The sequence below is a fragment of the Nyctereutes procyonoides genome, unplaced genomic scaffold, assembly GCF_905146905.1.
Source record: "Nyctereutes procyonoides isolate TBG_1078 unplaced genomic scaffold, NYPRO_anot_genome, whole genome shotgun sequence".
NCBI classification, from domain to species: Eukaryota; Metazoa; Chordata; class Mammalia; order Carnivora; family Canidae; genus Nyctereutes; species Nyctereutes procyonoides.
In genome coordinates, this window is record NW_026575042.1 from 38526641 (window position 1) to 38545385 (window position 18745).

At 36.2% G+C, this 18745-nt stretch overlaps 1 protein-coding gene across 5 annotated transcripts in view; it reads right to left on the reverse strand.

Moving 5' to 3' along the window:
* The window catches only part of XRN1 (5'-3' exoribonuclease 1), a 110190-nt gene that overhangs the window by 45127 nt on the left and 46318 nt on the right, over positions 1 to 18745 (reverse strand). For all 5 annotated transcript variants that reach the window (XR_008663914.1, XM_055321150.1, XM_055321148.1 and 2 more), the window contains exons 19-22: positions 15640 to 15743; positions 12771 to 12902; positions 3121 to 3283; positions 835 to 948 (exon numbers count right to left, since the gene is read on the reverse strand). Coding sequence is in view for 4 of the 5 variants with exons in the window: in XM_055321150.1 (XP_055177125.1) it covers positions 835 to 948; positions 3121 to 3283; positions 12771 to 12902; positions 15640 to 15743 (513 nt within the window). In the remaining variant the exon portion in view is untranslated. The remainder of the gene's footprint in view (positions 1 to 834; positions 949 to 3120; positions 3284 to 12770; positions 12903 to 15639; positions 15744 to 18745) is intronic.

Consider the following 18745-nt stretch of genomic DNA (forward strand, 5'->3'; position numbering starts at 1 on the left):
CATTAATTCCTATTTCCCCTCAATGGTTTATAATTCATTACTGTACTTTATTATTTTAGCACTCAAACTGTCCCAGATTTGGCCAGTTTGGTAGGAGCCCCTTTAATCTGGCTCCTGCATTTATGGGATATGCTCCCATCACTTTTTTGAGCACTTCCTTACTTTATGGCATAACAAATGGTTATCTTGTACCTACCCTGTCCCAGCCCTGTAATGGGCCATTTCTGAGAAGCTTTCAGTGGAGTATGCTATTAGAGGTCAAAACCTGGAGATTATATGTATTCATTGTTACCAGAGTGTTTTTGCTTCTTATCCTTTTGAGCAAATAGAGCTAGAAAGTGTGTATGTACAGGCATATATGCATTCATACACATACAAACATGTATGTATTTTAAAAATCATGAGTTCATATTAATACCTCCAATTCTAATCTGTCCCCAGATTCTTTCTTGCATTCTTCCATTTCATATTTACATGTATCTTTTTCCATGTGAGAACTGGAGTTTCTCAAACATCAACATTTATAAGTTCATTAACTGAATAATACAACTAAAATGATTTCAGAATTGCTTCATCCATACTATCACAATAAATAAACCTGCTAAATAAACGATTATGATTTGAATTCTTCCCCCCGCCTCCTGACCCCAACCTGCTCAACACAAAAGACATACCAAATACTGTGTTCTTAAGTTAGACAAATACATTTTTTCCCCTTCAGTATTACATTTTATTTTATACCTAAATGAGGTATAACTCAGGTAATAACTGAGGTAATAACCCTATTAATTTAAAACTAAAGAAATTTAATTAGTAATAATAACAGGAACTAACTTCTCCAGTGCAGCCATAATAGGGGGTTCCCAGCATAAAGACCATACTTTTAAGAGGAAACAAGTCGTCCAATGTTTTGATATTGGAGAAACGGGAGTCAAAAGCTCGGATGTCCTATATAGAATGAAATATAAAAGTAATTATCATAGTCAAAATTTCTATGGATTGCACATCAAGTTTTTCTTCCTATGGGGTTATGACTTATGCTGTCTGCCAATGTGAAATATAAAGATTTTCTATATAATTCTAGTAGCTAAAATGTGTTGATTTTATATGCCATTCTTCTAGGTACTTCATACATTTATTAATTCATTTCATCCTCAAGACAACCCTCTGTAGCACAGATCATTATTTAGCCTCACCTTACAAAACCCAAGGAAACTAAGGCAACAGAAAGGGAGTGAAATCTCACCCAAGGTCGTACAGCAAGAAGTCAACTCAGGCAGTCTATGCTCTTAATTACTATACTATACTGTTTCCCAAAATTATAGGATGAGTACATGATTTAAAAAATTTTTGTATCCTTTATCATACCCAAAACTACAAATACAAAAGCCTGCTTTTCTTTCTTTCTTTTCTTTCTTTCTTTCTTTCTTTCTTTCTTTCTTCTTTCTTTTTTTTTCTTTCCTTTTCTTTTCTTTCTCTCTCTCTCTCCCTTTCCTTTCCTTTCTAACTTATTTAAGGCAAACACGTTTTGGAGAGTAAGTATCTAAAACTGCAGTGTTAAGCTAATGCGGGGCTTTTTCAATTAGAGATTAAGTTTAAAAAATAAATAAATAAAAAAGACAAGTTCCCTAATCACACACCAAGAGAGTGTCTGAGCATAAATAATCCTTTTAAAGACTACATTTTTTGTGGTGGTTCAAGATGGCAGCCTAGGAAGATCTTGAAATCCTCTCCTCCCATGGACACAACAAATCTTCAGCTACCTACGGACAAATTAGTATCCTCTGAAAAAGACCTGAAAACTAGTTGAACAACTCCACAACAAAAGATTAAAAGGCATACATCAATACAAATAGGAGAGGCAGAGACATATTCTTGCCAAAAACTCTACCCCTGATGTGGAGACACACAATCAAAGGAGGGATCTTCCTGAGGAGCAAGGGGTTTGTGTCCCGTATCAGGCACCTCAACCCTTGGAAACTGCACTGGAGAGACAGACCCCCAAAGTATCTGGCTTTGAAAACCAAAGGGGTTTACATCCAGGAGACCCAAAAGGCTATATAGGTACTGGAGATTCTGCTCTTAAAGGGCTGTGTGCAGACTCATTGGCCCTGAGACCTAGGGTAAAAGCAGCAGTTTGAAAGTAATCTAGATCCATGGAAAAAAGATTCATTTGCTAATCTTAAAGTGTCTGCCAGAGGAACAAGGGCCTGTTGGGACTTTTTCTGGGTACTGAAGTGTTAGCAAGGTGCCATTTTTTGTGCTCTTTCTTTACTTTGCTAGCATTGCATGTGCCCTGCTAAATCTGGCAGGCACATGCCCCCCACCCCCCACCCGCCATATGTATGTGGTCTCTCTCTCTCCCTCTACACACACACACACACACACACACACACACACACACAGAGAGAGAGAGAGAGAGAGAGAGAGAGAGAGAGAGAGAGAGAGAGAGAGAGGAATACGACTCAGCCATAAAAAATAATGAAAATCTTGCCATTTGCAACATGGATAAACCATGAGGGTATTATGGTAAGTTAAATAAGACAGAGAAAGACAAATACCATATGACCAGTTAATATGGAATTTTAAAAACAAAGCAAACAAATAAAACAAAATACAACACAACTAACAGATACAGAGAAATGGCTGGTGGCTGCCAGAAGGAAGGGGTTTGGAGAGATGGGTGAAATGGGTGAAGGGGCTTAATGGGTACAATCTTAGAGTTATAAAATAAATAAAGCATAGGGATGTAAGGTACAGCATGATGACTTTAGTCAATAATAATGCATTACATATTTGAAAGTAGCTAAAAAAGTAAATCTTAAAAAATTGTGTAATTTTGTATGATAGCAGATGGTAACTAGACTTATACTGCTGATCATTTGGCAGTGTATACATTGAATCATTTTGTACACCTGAAATCAATATAATGTTATATGTCAAGTATACATAAATAAAAAAGACTAGTTTTTTCAAATTATATTAAATCATAATCTCCATTATATATACTGCTACATTAGTTTTCTATTCATAAATAAATACCAATATGATATAGTCTTTTTTTTATTCAGCATGAAGTAATGTGCATTAAGATACAACTGAGACCTGATGGAGACTTACCTTTACAATAGTTTGATAAACAAAAGGAAGAATTTGTTTTGACCACTGTTTCTCTAGACGAACTTCACCATTTTGATTTATTTGATATTTACGACCTGTGAGCAACTGAGCATACACAACTGCAGATGTTTCATTTATTATTATTCCTTTCCTTCTTAGGTAGCTAAAAGAAATAATAAAAAAGAAATGTAGATATGTATGAGCATGTGTATACTCTAGGGTGATAATCAAACTACCAACTCATAATCAAATGTTTAAATAAAATTAAAACAAAATTTAAATAAATATGCTAGCAGTTCTGAGTACCTACCTTAAGATTTTTTTGCATTAGTTTTTTACTCTATGGATACCTCTCCCAATGTCTATGTGATTCAATGAGAACTCGTTTAAGAGCTCTAAGAAATTCTTGTATTTCATATAATCACTAGGATGGGGATAACAAAAAAAGTGAAAATGCCAAGTGTTGGAAAGAATGTGGAGAAACTGAAACACTTGTACATTGCTGGAGGGAATGTAAAATGGTGCACTCATTGTGAAAAACAGTTTGGCAAAAAAGTCTAGCAATTCCTTGTCTAAGTATATACACAAAGAACCAGAAAGGTACTCAAATAAATATTTATAAATGAATGTATATAGCAACATTATTCACAGTAGCAAAAAGGTGGAAAGAACCCAAATGTCTTCCAACAGATGGTTGGAAGGTGTTGGTGGTATATCCAGTATATCCAGTGGTATATTGGTATATACCAATAGGTGGTATATCCAGACAATAAAATATTTGGCCACAAAAAGAAAGTACTGATACATGAGAAAATGTATGAGCCTAAAAAAAGCATGCTAAGTGTATGAAATAGGCCACATATTATATAACATTCCATTTATGCAAAAAATCCAGAATAGGTGAATCCAAAAAGACAGAAGAGGTTGGCAGGGGCATTCAATGGGCCTTTTCTTTTCTTTTCTTTTCTTTTCTTTTCTCTCCTTCCTTCCTTCCTTCCTTCCTTCCTTCCTTCCTTCCTTCTCTCTCTCTCTCTCTCTCTCTCTCTCTCTCTTTCTTTCTTTCTTTCTTTCAATATTTTATTTATTTATTCACGAGAGACACACAGAGAGAGAGGCAGAGACACAGGCAGGGGGAGAGGCAGACTCCATGCAGGGAGCCCGATGCGGGATTCGATTCCAGGACTCCAGGATCACACCCTGGGCCGAAGGCAGGCGCTAAACTGCTGAGCCACCCAAGGATCGATCCCCTGGTATCATTTAAAAAATTTCAATGGGAAAACCGACTACTTCCACTCAAAAGTTATGTAGCCAATAATCTTGCTACCAATATGACAAGGATATTACAAGAAAGGAAAATTATCTGCCAATCTTTCTTATGAAAATAAAAGCAAAAATCCAAAACAAAATGTAACAAATTGAATCTAATTACATATAAAAAGGATAATACATCATAGTCTAATAGGATTTTCTCCAGGAATTCAGGATTAGATTTATATTTGAAATTCAGTCCATGTAACTCACCAGATTAAAAGAAAAAAGAAAAATCATATGGTCATTTTCATACATGCCGAAAAGAAAATTGACAAAAGCAGTACCAATTAATGATAAAAACTCTCAACCAACTAGGAATAGAAGGAATATTCCTTTATCTGATAAAGGATACTGATTAAAAAAAAACCCTTGATAGCAATCATCATATTTTATAATGAATCATTTAAGGCTTTTCTCTGAAATTGAGAATAACACCATAAATCAATAATGAAAATTACAAATAAGAATCAGCAGGGCACTTGGATGGCTCAGTCGGTTAAGCAATCTGCCTTTGGCTTAGGTCATGATCCCAGGATCCTGGGATCGAGCCCCAAGTCAGCTTCCTGCTCAGTGGTGAGTCTGCTTCTCCCTCTCTCTGACCCTCGCTGCTACGTGTGCTTTTGCTCTTCCTCTCGTGCTTGCTCTCTCTCTCAAATGAACATATAAAAAATCTTAAAACAAAACAAAACAAAACAAAACCAGATAAGATACAGGTAAATCAACTCAGTCAGAAAAAGGACAATATATTTGAATAGGCATTGTACAGCATATTCAAATGCCCAACAAATATGAAAGGATACAGAGCTTCAATAGTCATCAGGGAAGTGCAAATTAAACCAAATGAAATATCACTATATTACAATGGCTAAAATGGAAGAGACAATAATAAGTATTGATGAGAGTAGAGATAAAAGAAATTCTTATAAATTGCTGGAAGAATGTAAACTGGTACAATCAATTTGTAAATCTTTTTCGTGGTTCTATTAAAGCTGAGCTTAAGCATTATCCTATAAAGCAATAATTCCACTCTTAATTATGTACCTAACAGTAATACATACTAATGCATATGGTATGTATTCCCTAAAAGTCTCAAATAAGAAACAACTCAATTGTCTACCTACAAAAGAATGGATAAATAAATTGTGCTATATTCATACAATGTAATATAATCATTAGTGAAAATGAACAAACTAAACTATATGTAACAACACAGATGAATATTAGAATCACAGTACTGAGCAAAAGAGGTTCTTTCTTTCCTTTGTGTATGAATCAATTCATATGAAGTTCAAAGTAGGAAAAACTAATCTCTAGAGTTACAAATCAAAATAGTTACATCTGGAGGAGAGGAGAAATGGATGGTAATGGCTAGATGGCAGCATAAGGGGCTTTGTGGGATTATGACAACCTTTCTGTTGGTTCTATTTCTCAACTTGTAGTCTAGTAATACATGTGAAAATTTATCAAGTAATATATTTATGATTTGTATATATTCTTTTCTATGTATACTTCAATAAAGACTTTCTATTAGGAAAAGAACAAATAATAATTTGGAATAGTATCTTTAAATTTTCAAGTGGAAGTGGTAGGAAGATTTTTCACTATTTACTTTTTAAAAAAAGATTTATTTATTTATTATATACAGGGAGTGTGTGCATGAGAGCACATGAGTACATGCATGTACAGAGGAGTAGCAGAGGGAGATGGAGAGAAATCCTCAATCAGACTCCTGGCTGAGCACACCCTGACCTGGGGCTCAATTGCAGGACCCTGACATCATGACCTGAGCCAAAACCAAGAGTCAGAGGCTAAACTGACTGAGCCACTCAGGTACCCCTTTCTATTTATATTGCTTTTACTTTACACTTTTATAGATTTGGGGTCAGTGTTGTGGCCTGTATTCTTTTTTAAAGTCCCTGTGTTTATTGATTATTTATTTATTTTTAAGTAAACTTTATGTGCAAATGTGGGGCTGGAACTCATGACCCCAAGATGAGAGTCACATGCTCTACTGACCAGCCAGGTGCCCCTAGTCTGTATTCTTTCTTTCTTTTTTAACTGAAGTATAATTAACATATAGCATTATATTAGTGATACTGTTACTATATAGGGAGAGTACAAACCTGGCACCTGCTGGTTTCGGCACTAGGAAGGTAGAGAAAGAATGCAAATATGGTATCTGTCAATGCCTCAGTCCCTGGAAAGAATTCCAACAGGCCTCTATCCCTCCAACAGTTACCTTATGGTTAGAAATCAATGTCCTTCTCATATGGTCTAGGTGCTTTACAAATTTCAGCTTTTACCCTGCCTGGGTCCTGAGATAATTGAGTCCACGTGTGAGCTCTTTAAGAGCAGAATCTCCATTTCCTACAGCCCCATGTTTCTCCTGGATACAAGTTCCACTGGTTTCAAAGCTAGATGTTTTGGGGCTCATCTCTCTAGTGCAGGTCCCGAGGGTTAAGGTCCCGAGGGTTAATGTAACTGATGTGGGGCATTAAATTTTTAATAATATTTAATATGTCTCTTCTAAATTATAACAAAACAAATTATAACAAATTATAAACAAAACTATCTTTTAACTTTCTCTTATGTAAAATGAGTTAGTACTTAAAAATTAATTCTGTATTTTATTTTTATTTTAAAGATTTTATTTATTCATGTGAGACACACACACAGAGAGTGGCAGAGACATAGGTAGAGGGAGTAGCAGGTTCCCTGCAGGGAGCCCAATGTGGCACTTGATCCCAGGACCCCGGGATCATGCCCTGAGCCAAAGGCAGATGCTCAACTTTTGAGCCACTCAGGTGTCCCTAATTCTGTATTTTAATAATGAATTAATAATTGGTGTTTATCACTGATCCTTTGGTAACCACATTTTTTGGGGTTGATTCATCTCTTGCTTGTTCGAGGTACAAGGTTTTGGAACTTTTCAAATTATCTTCCAAGTACATCACCTTCTCCACAGCATCCCATAAAATACTTCCTTGTGTCTTTTCTCTAAGTCTTCTCCCTTTCTCCAATTCCCAATCCTTTCATTCCATTATATCCTCAATATCCACCTCTTTAACTGAAGGTATCAGTTCTCTGTGTAGACCTCTCAAGGAGTAGCTGTTTGTTTTCATACTGTGTATGGGAAGGAGAGGGTGTTGGTGTTCTCCTTACAACCCACTTTGACATTCAGATCCCTCACAGTAAACTACTCTACTCTTTTCCATTCTATCCTTATGTCCACCACCATCCAGAATGCCTTCAATGTTTACATATATAACTTATCCAAGACCATAGGAATTCAAGTTCACAATCTCCTCGTCGCCAATGACCTTCTCTTTCACTCCAGCCCTCTAGTCCTATGGCTAATACGTGGGTCATGACTTTACCCATAACACTTTCACCTCCAAAATCATTAATCCCAATATCTTATTATCTAAAAACTTCTCCATCCAACTTGCTTGTTCAACCACTTTATGATTAACTTAATTTGGGATCTCCGACCCACTGATCCTTCTACTTTCTCTGAAACTATTAACCTTCTACTTTCTTCGCTTCTCTTACTATCCCACTTAGATTTTATTGTCCACTATTTCAGTAACATTCCTGCCAATATCCTAAGCTTCCTTGCCTCTTTGTCTTTTCATTGACTCCATCTGGGAAAATCCAGTGCTGGTTAAATCTATTTTTTCTAGGTCTGTAAGTGATCAACTGAACTTTACTACCAAAAGATAGGGCAGATTGTTACATTATAAATGTATGACATTCAAATTCAAAAATGGCCTTGAATATTGCCTATAATTCAACAATGTTTTTCTGATCAACTGACAGACTCTTTCATTTTCCCCAAGGAATATTTTTTTTAAGTTTATGAAGCTTGAACTCATGACCCCAAGATCAAGAGTCACATGTACTGGCTCACATGTATGAGCCAGCTAGGTGCTCCCCAAATGTTATTTTCAAACCTCCTCTATTTTACTCAAATTTAAGACCAACCTCTCTTTCCCTGCTTCAATTCTCAATAGCTAAATTCAACATTTACTTTACAAAGAAAACAAAAGGCAGTCAATGAGAGTGTCTCATCTGCCCCATGCCAAATACACATACTAACCTACAGTCGCATACCATCCTGTTAAAATAGAGGGACTATCTTTCATCCATATATAAGATGTGGTATATATAAACAATAGAATAATACTCAGCCATCAAAAAGTTGACATCTTGCTATTTGTAGCAATGTGGTTGGAATTAGAGGATATTATTCTAAATGAAATAAGTCAGTCAGAAAAAGGCAATTATATGATTTCATTGATAAATGGAATTTAAGAAACAAATCAGAGGATCATAGACGAAGAGAGGAAAAAATAAAACAAGACAAAGTCAGAGACGGAGACAGACCATAAGAGACTCTTAATCAGGGGATCCCTGGGTGGCTCAGTGGTTTAGTGCTTGCCTTTGGCCCAGGGCATGATCCTGGAGTCCTGGGATCAAGTCCCACATCAGGCTCCCTGCATGGAGCCTGCTTCTCCCTCTGCCTGTATTTCTGCCCCGCCCCCATCTCTCATGAATAAATAAATAAAATCTTTAAAAAAAAAAAAGAGAGACTCTTAATCATAGGAAACACACTGAGGGTTGCTCAAGGGGGTGTGTGGGGGATGGGTAATTGGGTGATGAACACTAAGGACGGCACGTGATGTATTGAACACTGGGTATTATGTAAGACTGATGAATCACTGTCTTCTACCTCTGAAATCAATAATATATGTTCATTAACTGAATTTAAATAAATTTAAAAAATAATATTTTGTTCCATCTTTAAATATATTGTTTTATTTCTTTTGAATTTCACACCTCTCTTCTCATTTTTTACATATGATCATATCTCAACACCAAGTCCACTCAATTCTATATCCTTCTTCAGCTGTATCTTGATGGTAGTTTTTTTAGAAAGGAAATCTGTTACACAGGAATACAAAAAGGTACCAGTATTGTTATATATGCTTAGCTAGGGAATTTCTGAAAATAAAATCACATAATTTGGTACTCATTGAAACATGTGTTATGTTCACAAAAAAAAAAAAAGATGTACTGAACTTAGGAGAACATGTCTTGGTTAGTAAGATATACGGAGATATAACTGAAATAAGTAATAGGTTCTACATTCTCACTGTAGAGTTCTCAGAGCTAAGGATGGTGGGCACAAGCATTTCTCCTGATCATTAGAGCCATGAGATCCTTATGCTGACATAGTATGCAAAATCCCAAGTAAGTAAAGTAAATCCTCAGTGGCAGTATGAGTGGCCTTGTGATTTTCACCTCAGAAGAAAGATTACAGAAGAGGTGGGGAATTGTGGGGAGAGAGGACAAAACGTGAGGTGATATGAGGGAGGAATATGGTGGTTAAAAAAAAGCAGTCCAAGAAAATGGTGACCAGAATAAATAAACCTAAGTGCTTATGATCCACATAGCTTTGTCGACCCTATGTGGTGAACAAGAGATCCTGAACTGGCAGGCACTAAAAATCATTCTCTTGTGTGACTCAACATACACTGCCATCAACTTCAGCGGTCTGCTGCCTTGATTGTTATCTCTGCTCTTTGTGACTGTCACAGAAGAGCAAGTCCATCCGCATGGGAAAGAATAGGTAGAACAAGAGGTCAGGAGCTTTTGGTTCACTTCACAACTAGTTTTTGAAGTTGTTTACTCCTATTATGTCTCCATTTCTCTTACTCTCAATTATTCCTCCACTCATACTGGTCTGGCTTGCAGCCCCAGCTCAGTCAAAATAGCTCTTGTTTAATCTTCTTCATAACATTTGACATGGCTTATTCCCTTATTCTTGAAACACTCTTTTTCTTTGATTTGCATGATGTAACACTTTGCTGGTCCTTCTCCTACCTCTCAGATTGTTTTGTTCTTTTTCCTTTGTTGCCTTATCTTCCTCATTGGGGTTCCCTTTTAGTTCCAACACTCAAGCCACATTGGACATTATCATTAATGTTATACATGCTGCTTTTCCTTCTGCCATGTAGACTTTGCATGTACCTTTTCCCTCATCCTGATACATGTTCCCTTTTCATGCTGCCTAACTCCTACCCCACATTCAGATAACAGTCTAATCAACATTTTCCTCTGTAAAGTTTCTTTGACTATGGCAAATGTCTCCTTAGCTAGGTCAAATTCCTCTATTATATAGTCTCAGAGCACTATTCCTTCAAAGCAATTGTAATTGCAGTTTGAGCAAAAATTCACTCAAGATGGGGTGTCTGGGTGGCTCAGTCGGTTAAGCATTTGACTCTTGGATTCAGCTCCGGTCCTGATCTCATGGCTTGTGGGATTGAGCCCCACATCAAGCTCCATGCTCAGAAGGAGTCTGCTTGGATATTCTCTCCCTCTGCCTCTTCCCCCTTACTCATGCACACTCTGTCTCTCTCTCTCAAATAAATAAATCTTAAATTCACACAAGATATTAATGCCTATTTCTCATCTACCAGCTATAAGTTTTATGAGTGTAGGACTGTGTGATTTTATTCACTATGGTATCCACAGTGCCAACTACTGTACCTAGCAGGTATCAATAATTATTGAATACATGAACAAATATCTAAACTCTTATAGTATTTTGAATGAGATACTTCTCAATCAAAGGAGTCGAACAAAACAATCTCTATTCATTCAAACTAACAAATATTTATTGATCGCTTTAGCATTAGCCTAGAAATGAGAACAGAGTGGTAACAAAAATAGATGTGTTCCCTACTATTACGGAGCATACTATCTAAGGAAATGGACATTAAAGTAATCACACAAGTAAACTGATTATTGTGATTATACAGTAGAAAATAAAATTCGGTATAGTATGAACTATGACAGGGGTATCTATATTGTCAGAAGGCAAAATACATTGTACCTCCTGAAGGCTATGTTTATCTCCTTGTTTTATGCTGGATGGTTTATTTATTTAAGATTTATTTATTTATTTTAGAGAGAGAGAGAAAGAGTGTGTAGAAACATGAGAGCAGGGGGAGGGGCAGAGGGATACAGAATCTCAAGCAGATTCCATGCTGAGCATGAACCCTGACCTCATAATCCTGAGATCACGACCTGAACCGAAACCCAGAGTTGGACACTTAACCAACTACACACCCCAGGTGCCCCATGCTAGATGGTTTTTATAGCCTTTTTACATTTTCCCTATTTACTCATCCTTGAATAGGATATTATAGCCTCGTATTAACTCCAAAATTATGTAAGAGGCATCTCCTTAAATTCCCCATTTACCAAAGGATGTTATAGTTTTAACAGGAAGGGTGATGGATATTCATTTATAACACCATTCCATGTGCATTGCCAGTCTCTATTATTCTGTTTTGGTTTAGAGAATTCTGGTATTTGGATGAAGAAAGAGAAGTCATGGTGGAATCATGGAAGAGCACCAGCTTCTTAGTTATTTGGCTGGTACACACTTTGCATTTCTGAATTCAGGGACATAAAGGACTTAGGTGTAGGGAGGTTAGAAGAGTGATCAGAGAGTGAGAGTGAGGAACAAAGGAAAATTTTCCTTCCTATTTTCATTATTTATTTATTTATTTATTTATTTATTTTTTTATTTTTTTTTTTTTTAAATTTATTTATGATAGTCACAGAGAGAGAGAGAGAGAGAGAGAGGCAGAGACACAGGCAGAGGGAGAAGCAGGCTCCATGCACCGGGAGCCCGATGTGGGATTCGATCCCGGGTCTCCAGGATCGCGCCCCGGGCCAAAGGCAGGCGCCAAACCGCTGCGCCACCCAGGGATCCCTATTTTCATTATTTAAATGCCGCCAAGAAATTCAATGGCAGCCTATTAATTATTATTAACTGCTATTCCTAATATTATGTATTACTAATACATATAGGAATAATACATTCCTAGTATTATTCTCTTTTTTTGTACATCATGAAGTATTTTAGTGAAAAACTAGGCAAGGCTATAACTGCTGATAACGAAGTATTATTTTTTTTTTTAAAGATTTTATTTATTTATTCATGAGAATACACAGAGAGGAGAGAGAGAGAGGCAGAGACACAGGCAGAGGGAGAAGCAGGCTCCATGCACCGGGAGCCCGACGTGGGATTCGATCCCGGGTCTCCAGGATCCCGCCCTGGGCCAAAGGCAGGCGCCAAACCACTGCGCCACCCAGGGATCCCACGAAGTATTATTTTAAACTAGAACTCATTGTTTTCTTTACAACAATGAAGATGTAGTCAGTATTCAGAGTGATTTCTATGTTAAGCAAGAAATAAGTTAGATGATAAGTACATTAGATCACATTCCAGTTTTATGACATTAAATACATTTTATTATACTCACTATTCTGAAATTCCTTGTACTTCTTTTGTCCAATTAGATTGTTCTTTGTCTCCAAGATGGACCACTTTGGACGGTGGGGCAGTTCTTCCCAAATAAAGCTTCTGTGTTCCTGGTGGTTCTTCCAAGTAAAATCTTAAAAATTAAAATAAAATTTATATTACCCCTAAATTTATGGTTGAATACAGTGTTCTAGCAGTATGAGTCTTCAGAGTGAAAGGTTGCTACATGATATAATAGCAAAAAACCAGGCGTCTTTTTTTTTAACCGTACTATAAATTTTAGAACAAGGACTTCTAAAAATTTTCAATCAAAATATAAAAAATATTTTCTCTTAAACTAAATATATAATAATTTCTAAAGAATAATTTTTAAAGAATTAAAAAAAAACCCTCAAATTCAATAAAGTATTTTTGCTACGAAGTTTAACTTGATTTTATCAAGCCGTTATACCTAATTTCCAGTTGACCGGAAATATATGGGATGGAGGATCAATTTAAACGACACTATGAGGAGACAACCAGGTAAACCCAGAATTCTACAAAATAATTGGCCTGCACACTTCAAGGAAAGAGGCAGGGAAGTAAGTTTAGCCAGGTCCCAGGAATAAAATCAACACACAGAAATCAATTGTATATCTGGATATTAGGTGGGGAAAAATTTTTTTAAACATAGTATCAATTATAGTTGCTCCAAAATAATTTAAACACTTAAGGTGATTCCTTCTGCCTTATTTCTATTTTTCAAAATTGTTTTAGCTATTTTTGTTCTTTGCTTTTTCATATAATATACTTTAGAATACATGTTCTGCATCCATAAAAATCTGGGAGAGATTTTGATAGGAATTGCTTTATTTTATCTTTTTAAAGATTTTAGGGCAGCCCGGTGGCTCAGTGGTTTAGCACCATCTTCAGCCCAGGGCGTGACCCTGGAGACCAGGGATCGAGTCCCACATGTGAGGAGCCTGCTTCTCCCCCGCCTTGCTCTCTGCCTCTCTTTCTCTCTGTGTACACACTGTTGACTATATAAAATCTTTTAAAAAAATAAAGATTTTATTTATTTATTCATGAGAGACACACACAGAGAGAGGCAGAGACACAGGCAGAGAGAGAAGCAGGCTCCATGAAGGGAACCCGACGTGGGACTCAATCCCTGCTCTTCAGAATTACGCCTTGGGCTGAAGGCAGCACTAAACCGCTGAGCCACCCAGGCTGCCCCTGATAAGAATTGCTTTAAAACTATAAATTAATTTGGGGAAATTTGATATTTACTATGTGAGTCTTCTGATCCAAATGGATCTCCATTTATCCCACCATTTATTTCAGTCTTTGATTTCTTTCATCAGTGTTTTGCTTTTTTCAGCATACAGATGCTATATGTAATTTGTTAGATTTATACTAAGATTGAGACATGTATATCTACAGTAACGAGACAGTGTGGTACTGCTTAATAGACATACAGATAAATGGAACAAAACGGAAAACCCAGAAGCAGACCCACACAAATATTATGCTCAAGAGATTTTTGACAAAGGTGTAAAGGCAATCTAATGGATGAAGGACAGCCTTTTCAACACATGGTGCTGGAGCAACTGAATATTCATTCATAAGCAAATACATGAACCTTGATCTAAATCTCCTAACCAATACAAAAATTAATTCACAGTAGATCATGGATTTAAATGTAAAAGATTGAGGTAAAATATTAAGACTTTTTGAGGTAAATATAGGAGAAAATCTATGGAATGTAGGGCTAAATAGAGTTCTTAGACCAAAAGCATGATCCACAAAAGAAAAAACGGATCAACTAGACTTCATTAAAAAGGGAGAGAAACTGAATTCTCATGATTTTTTTAAAAATTTTTAAAAAATTTTTATTTATTTATGATAGTCACAGCGAGAGAGAGAGAGAGAGAGACAGAGAGAGAGAGAGAGAGAGAGAGAGGCAGAGACACAGGCAGAGGGAGAAGCAGGCTCCATGCACCGGGAGCCCGACGTGGGATTCGATCCCGGGTCTCCAGGATTGCGCCCTGGGCCAAAGGCAGGCGCTAAACCGCTGCGCCACCCAGGGATCCCCCTGAATTCTCATGATTAAAAAAGAAAAGAATTCTCATGATTTCTTGAATCTTCAGGAAAAGCAGATACCCACAGAAGAAAAAAATTCTTCATGGCACTGACTTCTCATCAACAAAATTATATGACAGAACATAATTGAGGTATATTTGCAGAGATCTAAGAAAAAAAGATTGGGCCTCTAAAATTCTAAATCCAAGTGTGAGGAAAACAAAAACAATCTTTTCGATATGTAATAACTCAAAAAATGCAACATTTTCTCTGAAAAAAAATTACTTGCAAAGGTTCTAGACACATGAAAAATAACAAAATAACATCAGACCAAATTTACATAAATAAAAAGATGACAAAGAATAAATTGTCTAGATAATTATTGACAAAATGATTTTAATAATTTAATAAATTATTTTTAAATAGAAGATATGTATTTTAAAAAGTTAATGTTATTATTTAAGTGGGAGGGGCTTAAGGTAATGTTAATATATGCTATTCATTCTTGTCAGAAAGAGAAACATATTTGCTAAATAATATAGCTGCTAGCAAAAAATGAGGATATAGAACTTTCAGCTTATTAAAAGAAAAATAAAGCAAAAGGGAAAAAATAGTAAATGTGTCTAAAATATCTCAGGGATGTAGTACTATGGTTGAACATTGAGTGATGTGATTAGAAGACTTTCATTTTCACTATAAAGTGTAAATATTTTTACAGTAATTATATCAGTTTTTAAAAGTATCATTAAAAGCCATCAAGTAAGCAAAACAAATATAAATTTAAAAAGTATACATCAAATCTTACTTACTTAGTTTCTCCATCTGATACACCAACAACTCTAGCTTCTTCAAGATGAGGCCAATTAACAAAGACAGACTTTCCAAGCACTGATGAAGCTATATTTTCTACACTCTTAAAGTAAAAGCAGAAAAGTTCACTCATGTTTCAGGTCCAACAAATAAGTTTACAAAGGCAAATTAAAGTTGGTTTGCATTTATAAAGGTCTTTAAAATCAATAAAAATGTCACTTTAAAAATTAAAACAGATATAAAATACCGTTTGCTCATTCAAGCCATTTATTCCCTACAGTTCCTGCTCTTTTCAACTTCACTCTCTAATTATTCCACTCACTTGAATTCAGTTAGTTTTCTTAATTTGTCTTCTCTAGGTTTTACCTTTACTGTTAACTACTCTTTTTCTTTCTAGGATGTTTCCCAGGATTTTTGTTTAGAGTTTTAATTTTTTCTCCCCCTTTAATTTTAAATTAAAAAAAGGATTTTATTTATTTATTTGAGGGAGAGAGCACAAGCCAGGGGAAGAGGCAGGGGGAGAGGGAGAAGCCGACTCCCTGCTGAGCAGAGGACTGGACTCAGGGCTCAATCCCAGGACCCTGAGATCATGACCTGAGCCAAAGGCAGATGCTTAACCAACTGAGCCACCCAGGTGCCCTTTCTTTCCTTTATTTTAAAGTATATTTTTCAGTTGTTTTTACCTATCTCTCTTTAGCTTTTATTTTAGTAGGAATCTGTTAAAGTTTACCTTCCCCTCTGCCAGTCGCTTCTTACTAGAGAGGCACCATGACCAACTTAAAGCACTATTCTGCAGTATAAACATTATGAAACCAGGAGTCTGCCTCATTTTCTCAACAGCAATGGCGCTTGTTAGTAAAGGGCGGCCCACTGACTTGAATCCTGAATGAAATTACTTGGTGACAATTTCAGTGAGATTAAACTGAAAAGCACTGACCTTTAACATACCACTGTCCATAATAGCCAACATTACTAAAAATAATGTTTATAGAAACCTAGGTTTAGTTCTGTTGCTAACTCAATTTACGTTTCTTAATTTGTAAAATTAATGAGTTAGAATAGATGCCTTACAAAATTCAACGCAGTTGTAAAGTTCTATGATTCTATTATTCTCATAGAAACTGAGAGAGATGACAAGAATAGCAGAAATGTCTAGAAAAGGGCTATCATTCATTGCTTCATATCACATATTCAGATAACAGAATCTAAGAAATCTGACTTCATTTCAATTTGTAGTTGGTATAAGGAAATAAGAACCCTAGACTTAAGACTAGGAATCATGGGTCCAAATTTGCATTCTACCTCTTTCAGGTACAGAATCCAGCTATACATACAAGCAAATCATTCAAATCCCACTGAGGCAGTTTTCTTTTATGAGAATAAGAAATAATATCTACCTCACAGTCTTTATTTGGTGACAAAATAATATACGCAAAAGTTTTTATGAACAGTAAAATGCTATATAAATATTCTGTATGAAATATCTTACGTAAAAATTCTAGTTTTTTTTTTTAAGATTTTATTTATTTATTCATGAGAGACAGAGACAGAGACAGAGAGGCAGAGACACAGGCGGAGGGAGAAGCAGGCTCCATGCAGGGAGCCCGATGTGGGACTTGATCCTGGGTCTCCAGGATCACGAGCTGGGCTGAGAGCAGTGCTAAACTGCTGGGCCACCCGGGCTGCCCAAAAATTCTAGTTTTAAAAGGAAATACTATCATTATTATTGGTTAAACAAGTTCGTGGCAGCAAGTGAATTTTAAAAACAAATTTTCATTCAATTCTTTTGTTTATTTTAATTAGCAAATATTTCTTTAAAAATTACAGATGACTATTTTTAGACTTTTGCAGTAACTTTTAATTATACTTAGACATTTCTTAATGTGAACATATAAAACCAAAGAATGATTATTCTTTTTTTTTTTTTTAAGATTTTATTTATTTATTCATGAGAGGCACAGAGAGAGGCAGAGACATAGGCAGAGGGAGAAGCAGGCTCCATGCTGGGAACCCCACATGGGACTCAATCCCAGGTCTCCAGGATCACACCCTGGGCTAAAGGCGGGGCTAAAGGCGGCGCTAAACCACTGAGCCACCCAGGCTGCCCAAGAATGACTATTCTGATAACACAAGTTTCAACATTAGAACTAGGATCCCATAATTATTCTTTTCCCTTCTATACATCTATTTCTTCTTTTATTCTCCCACTCTTTTAGTTTTTGAAGCAAAAGTTGTCATTTCTCAGATTAATCCTCAGATTAAGCCTAATACTAGACCTTTAATAACCTGCATGAGGTCTTGCTATAAATATCCCTTTCCTGTAGTGTCTTTTAAGACCTCCTTCCTCCATTAGCTCTACCTCTCTCTTTTTGCATTGATTTAGCAGTTAAACAGTTTCTTCTCTACCTACAGTTATGTTTCTAGACTTCTTTTTAAAGATAATCTTCTTAATCAAGGGCTTACTCCCTGCTACCTCTACTTTCCCTCTACCTTGTCCCTCCACTAGTCCTTAGGAGTTAGGAATGCAGTCTACTGGAATGAAATCCTCAAAGGCCAATAATGATGCCTGAAGGACAAGTTCATAGATCTTGTTTTAGTTTTTATTCTTTTGCACTGTATGTAGTTTCTACTCCATGCTTCTGTCATTTATTCAACTTGGAAATCATTCTCTCTCACCTCTCTGAACACTACTGTCATTTTCACTGGTTCCTTTTCTACCCTTTATAACTATGGGTATTTCTTTGTGTGAGATCTTGAACTCTCAGAGTCCATTTTCTTCAGGAAAATAAGCCGTAAGGCCTCAGCCATCACCTCCTTGCTAATTACTCATATATATCCCTATCTTCCTTCCAAGCTCTAGCTTCAGGTATTAATTGTGTATAAGCAGCCTTTCTCTACTGAGGTTTTTCATTTGAGCCATGGAACACAAAAAATAATTTGACTATTTTTACAGTTCTCCCAAGGATGGTACTCAATCAGTCCCACAATAGATGTATAGAAGATAAATAATCTACTACATTCAAATGGATAACTTAGGGCATTAGGGCTTAAATCTCTTGTGGAACTCTTGTTGAGAAAGGTTGGCAGGGCAGTGACCAGTGAAAC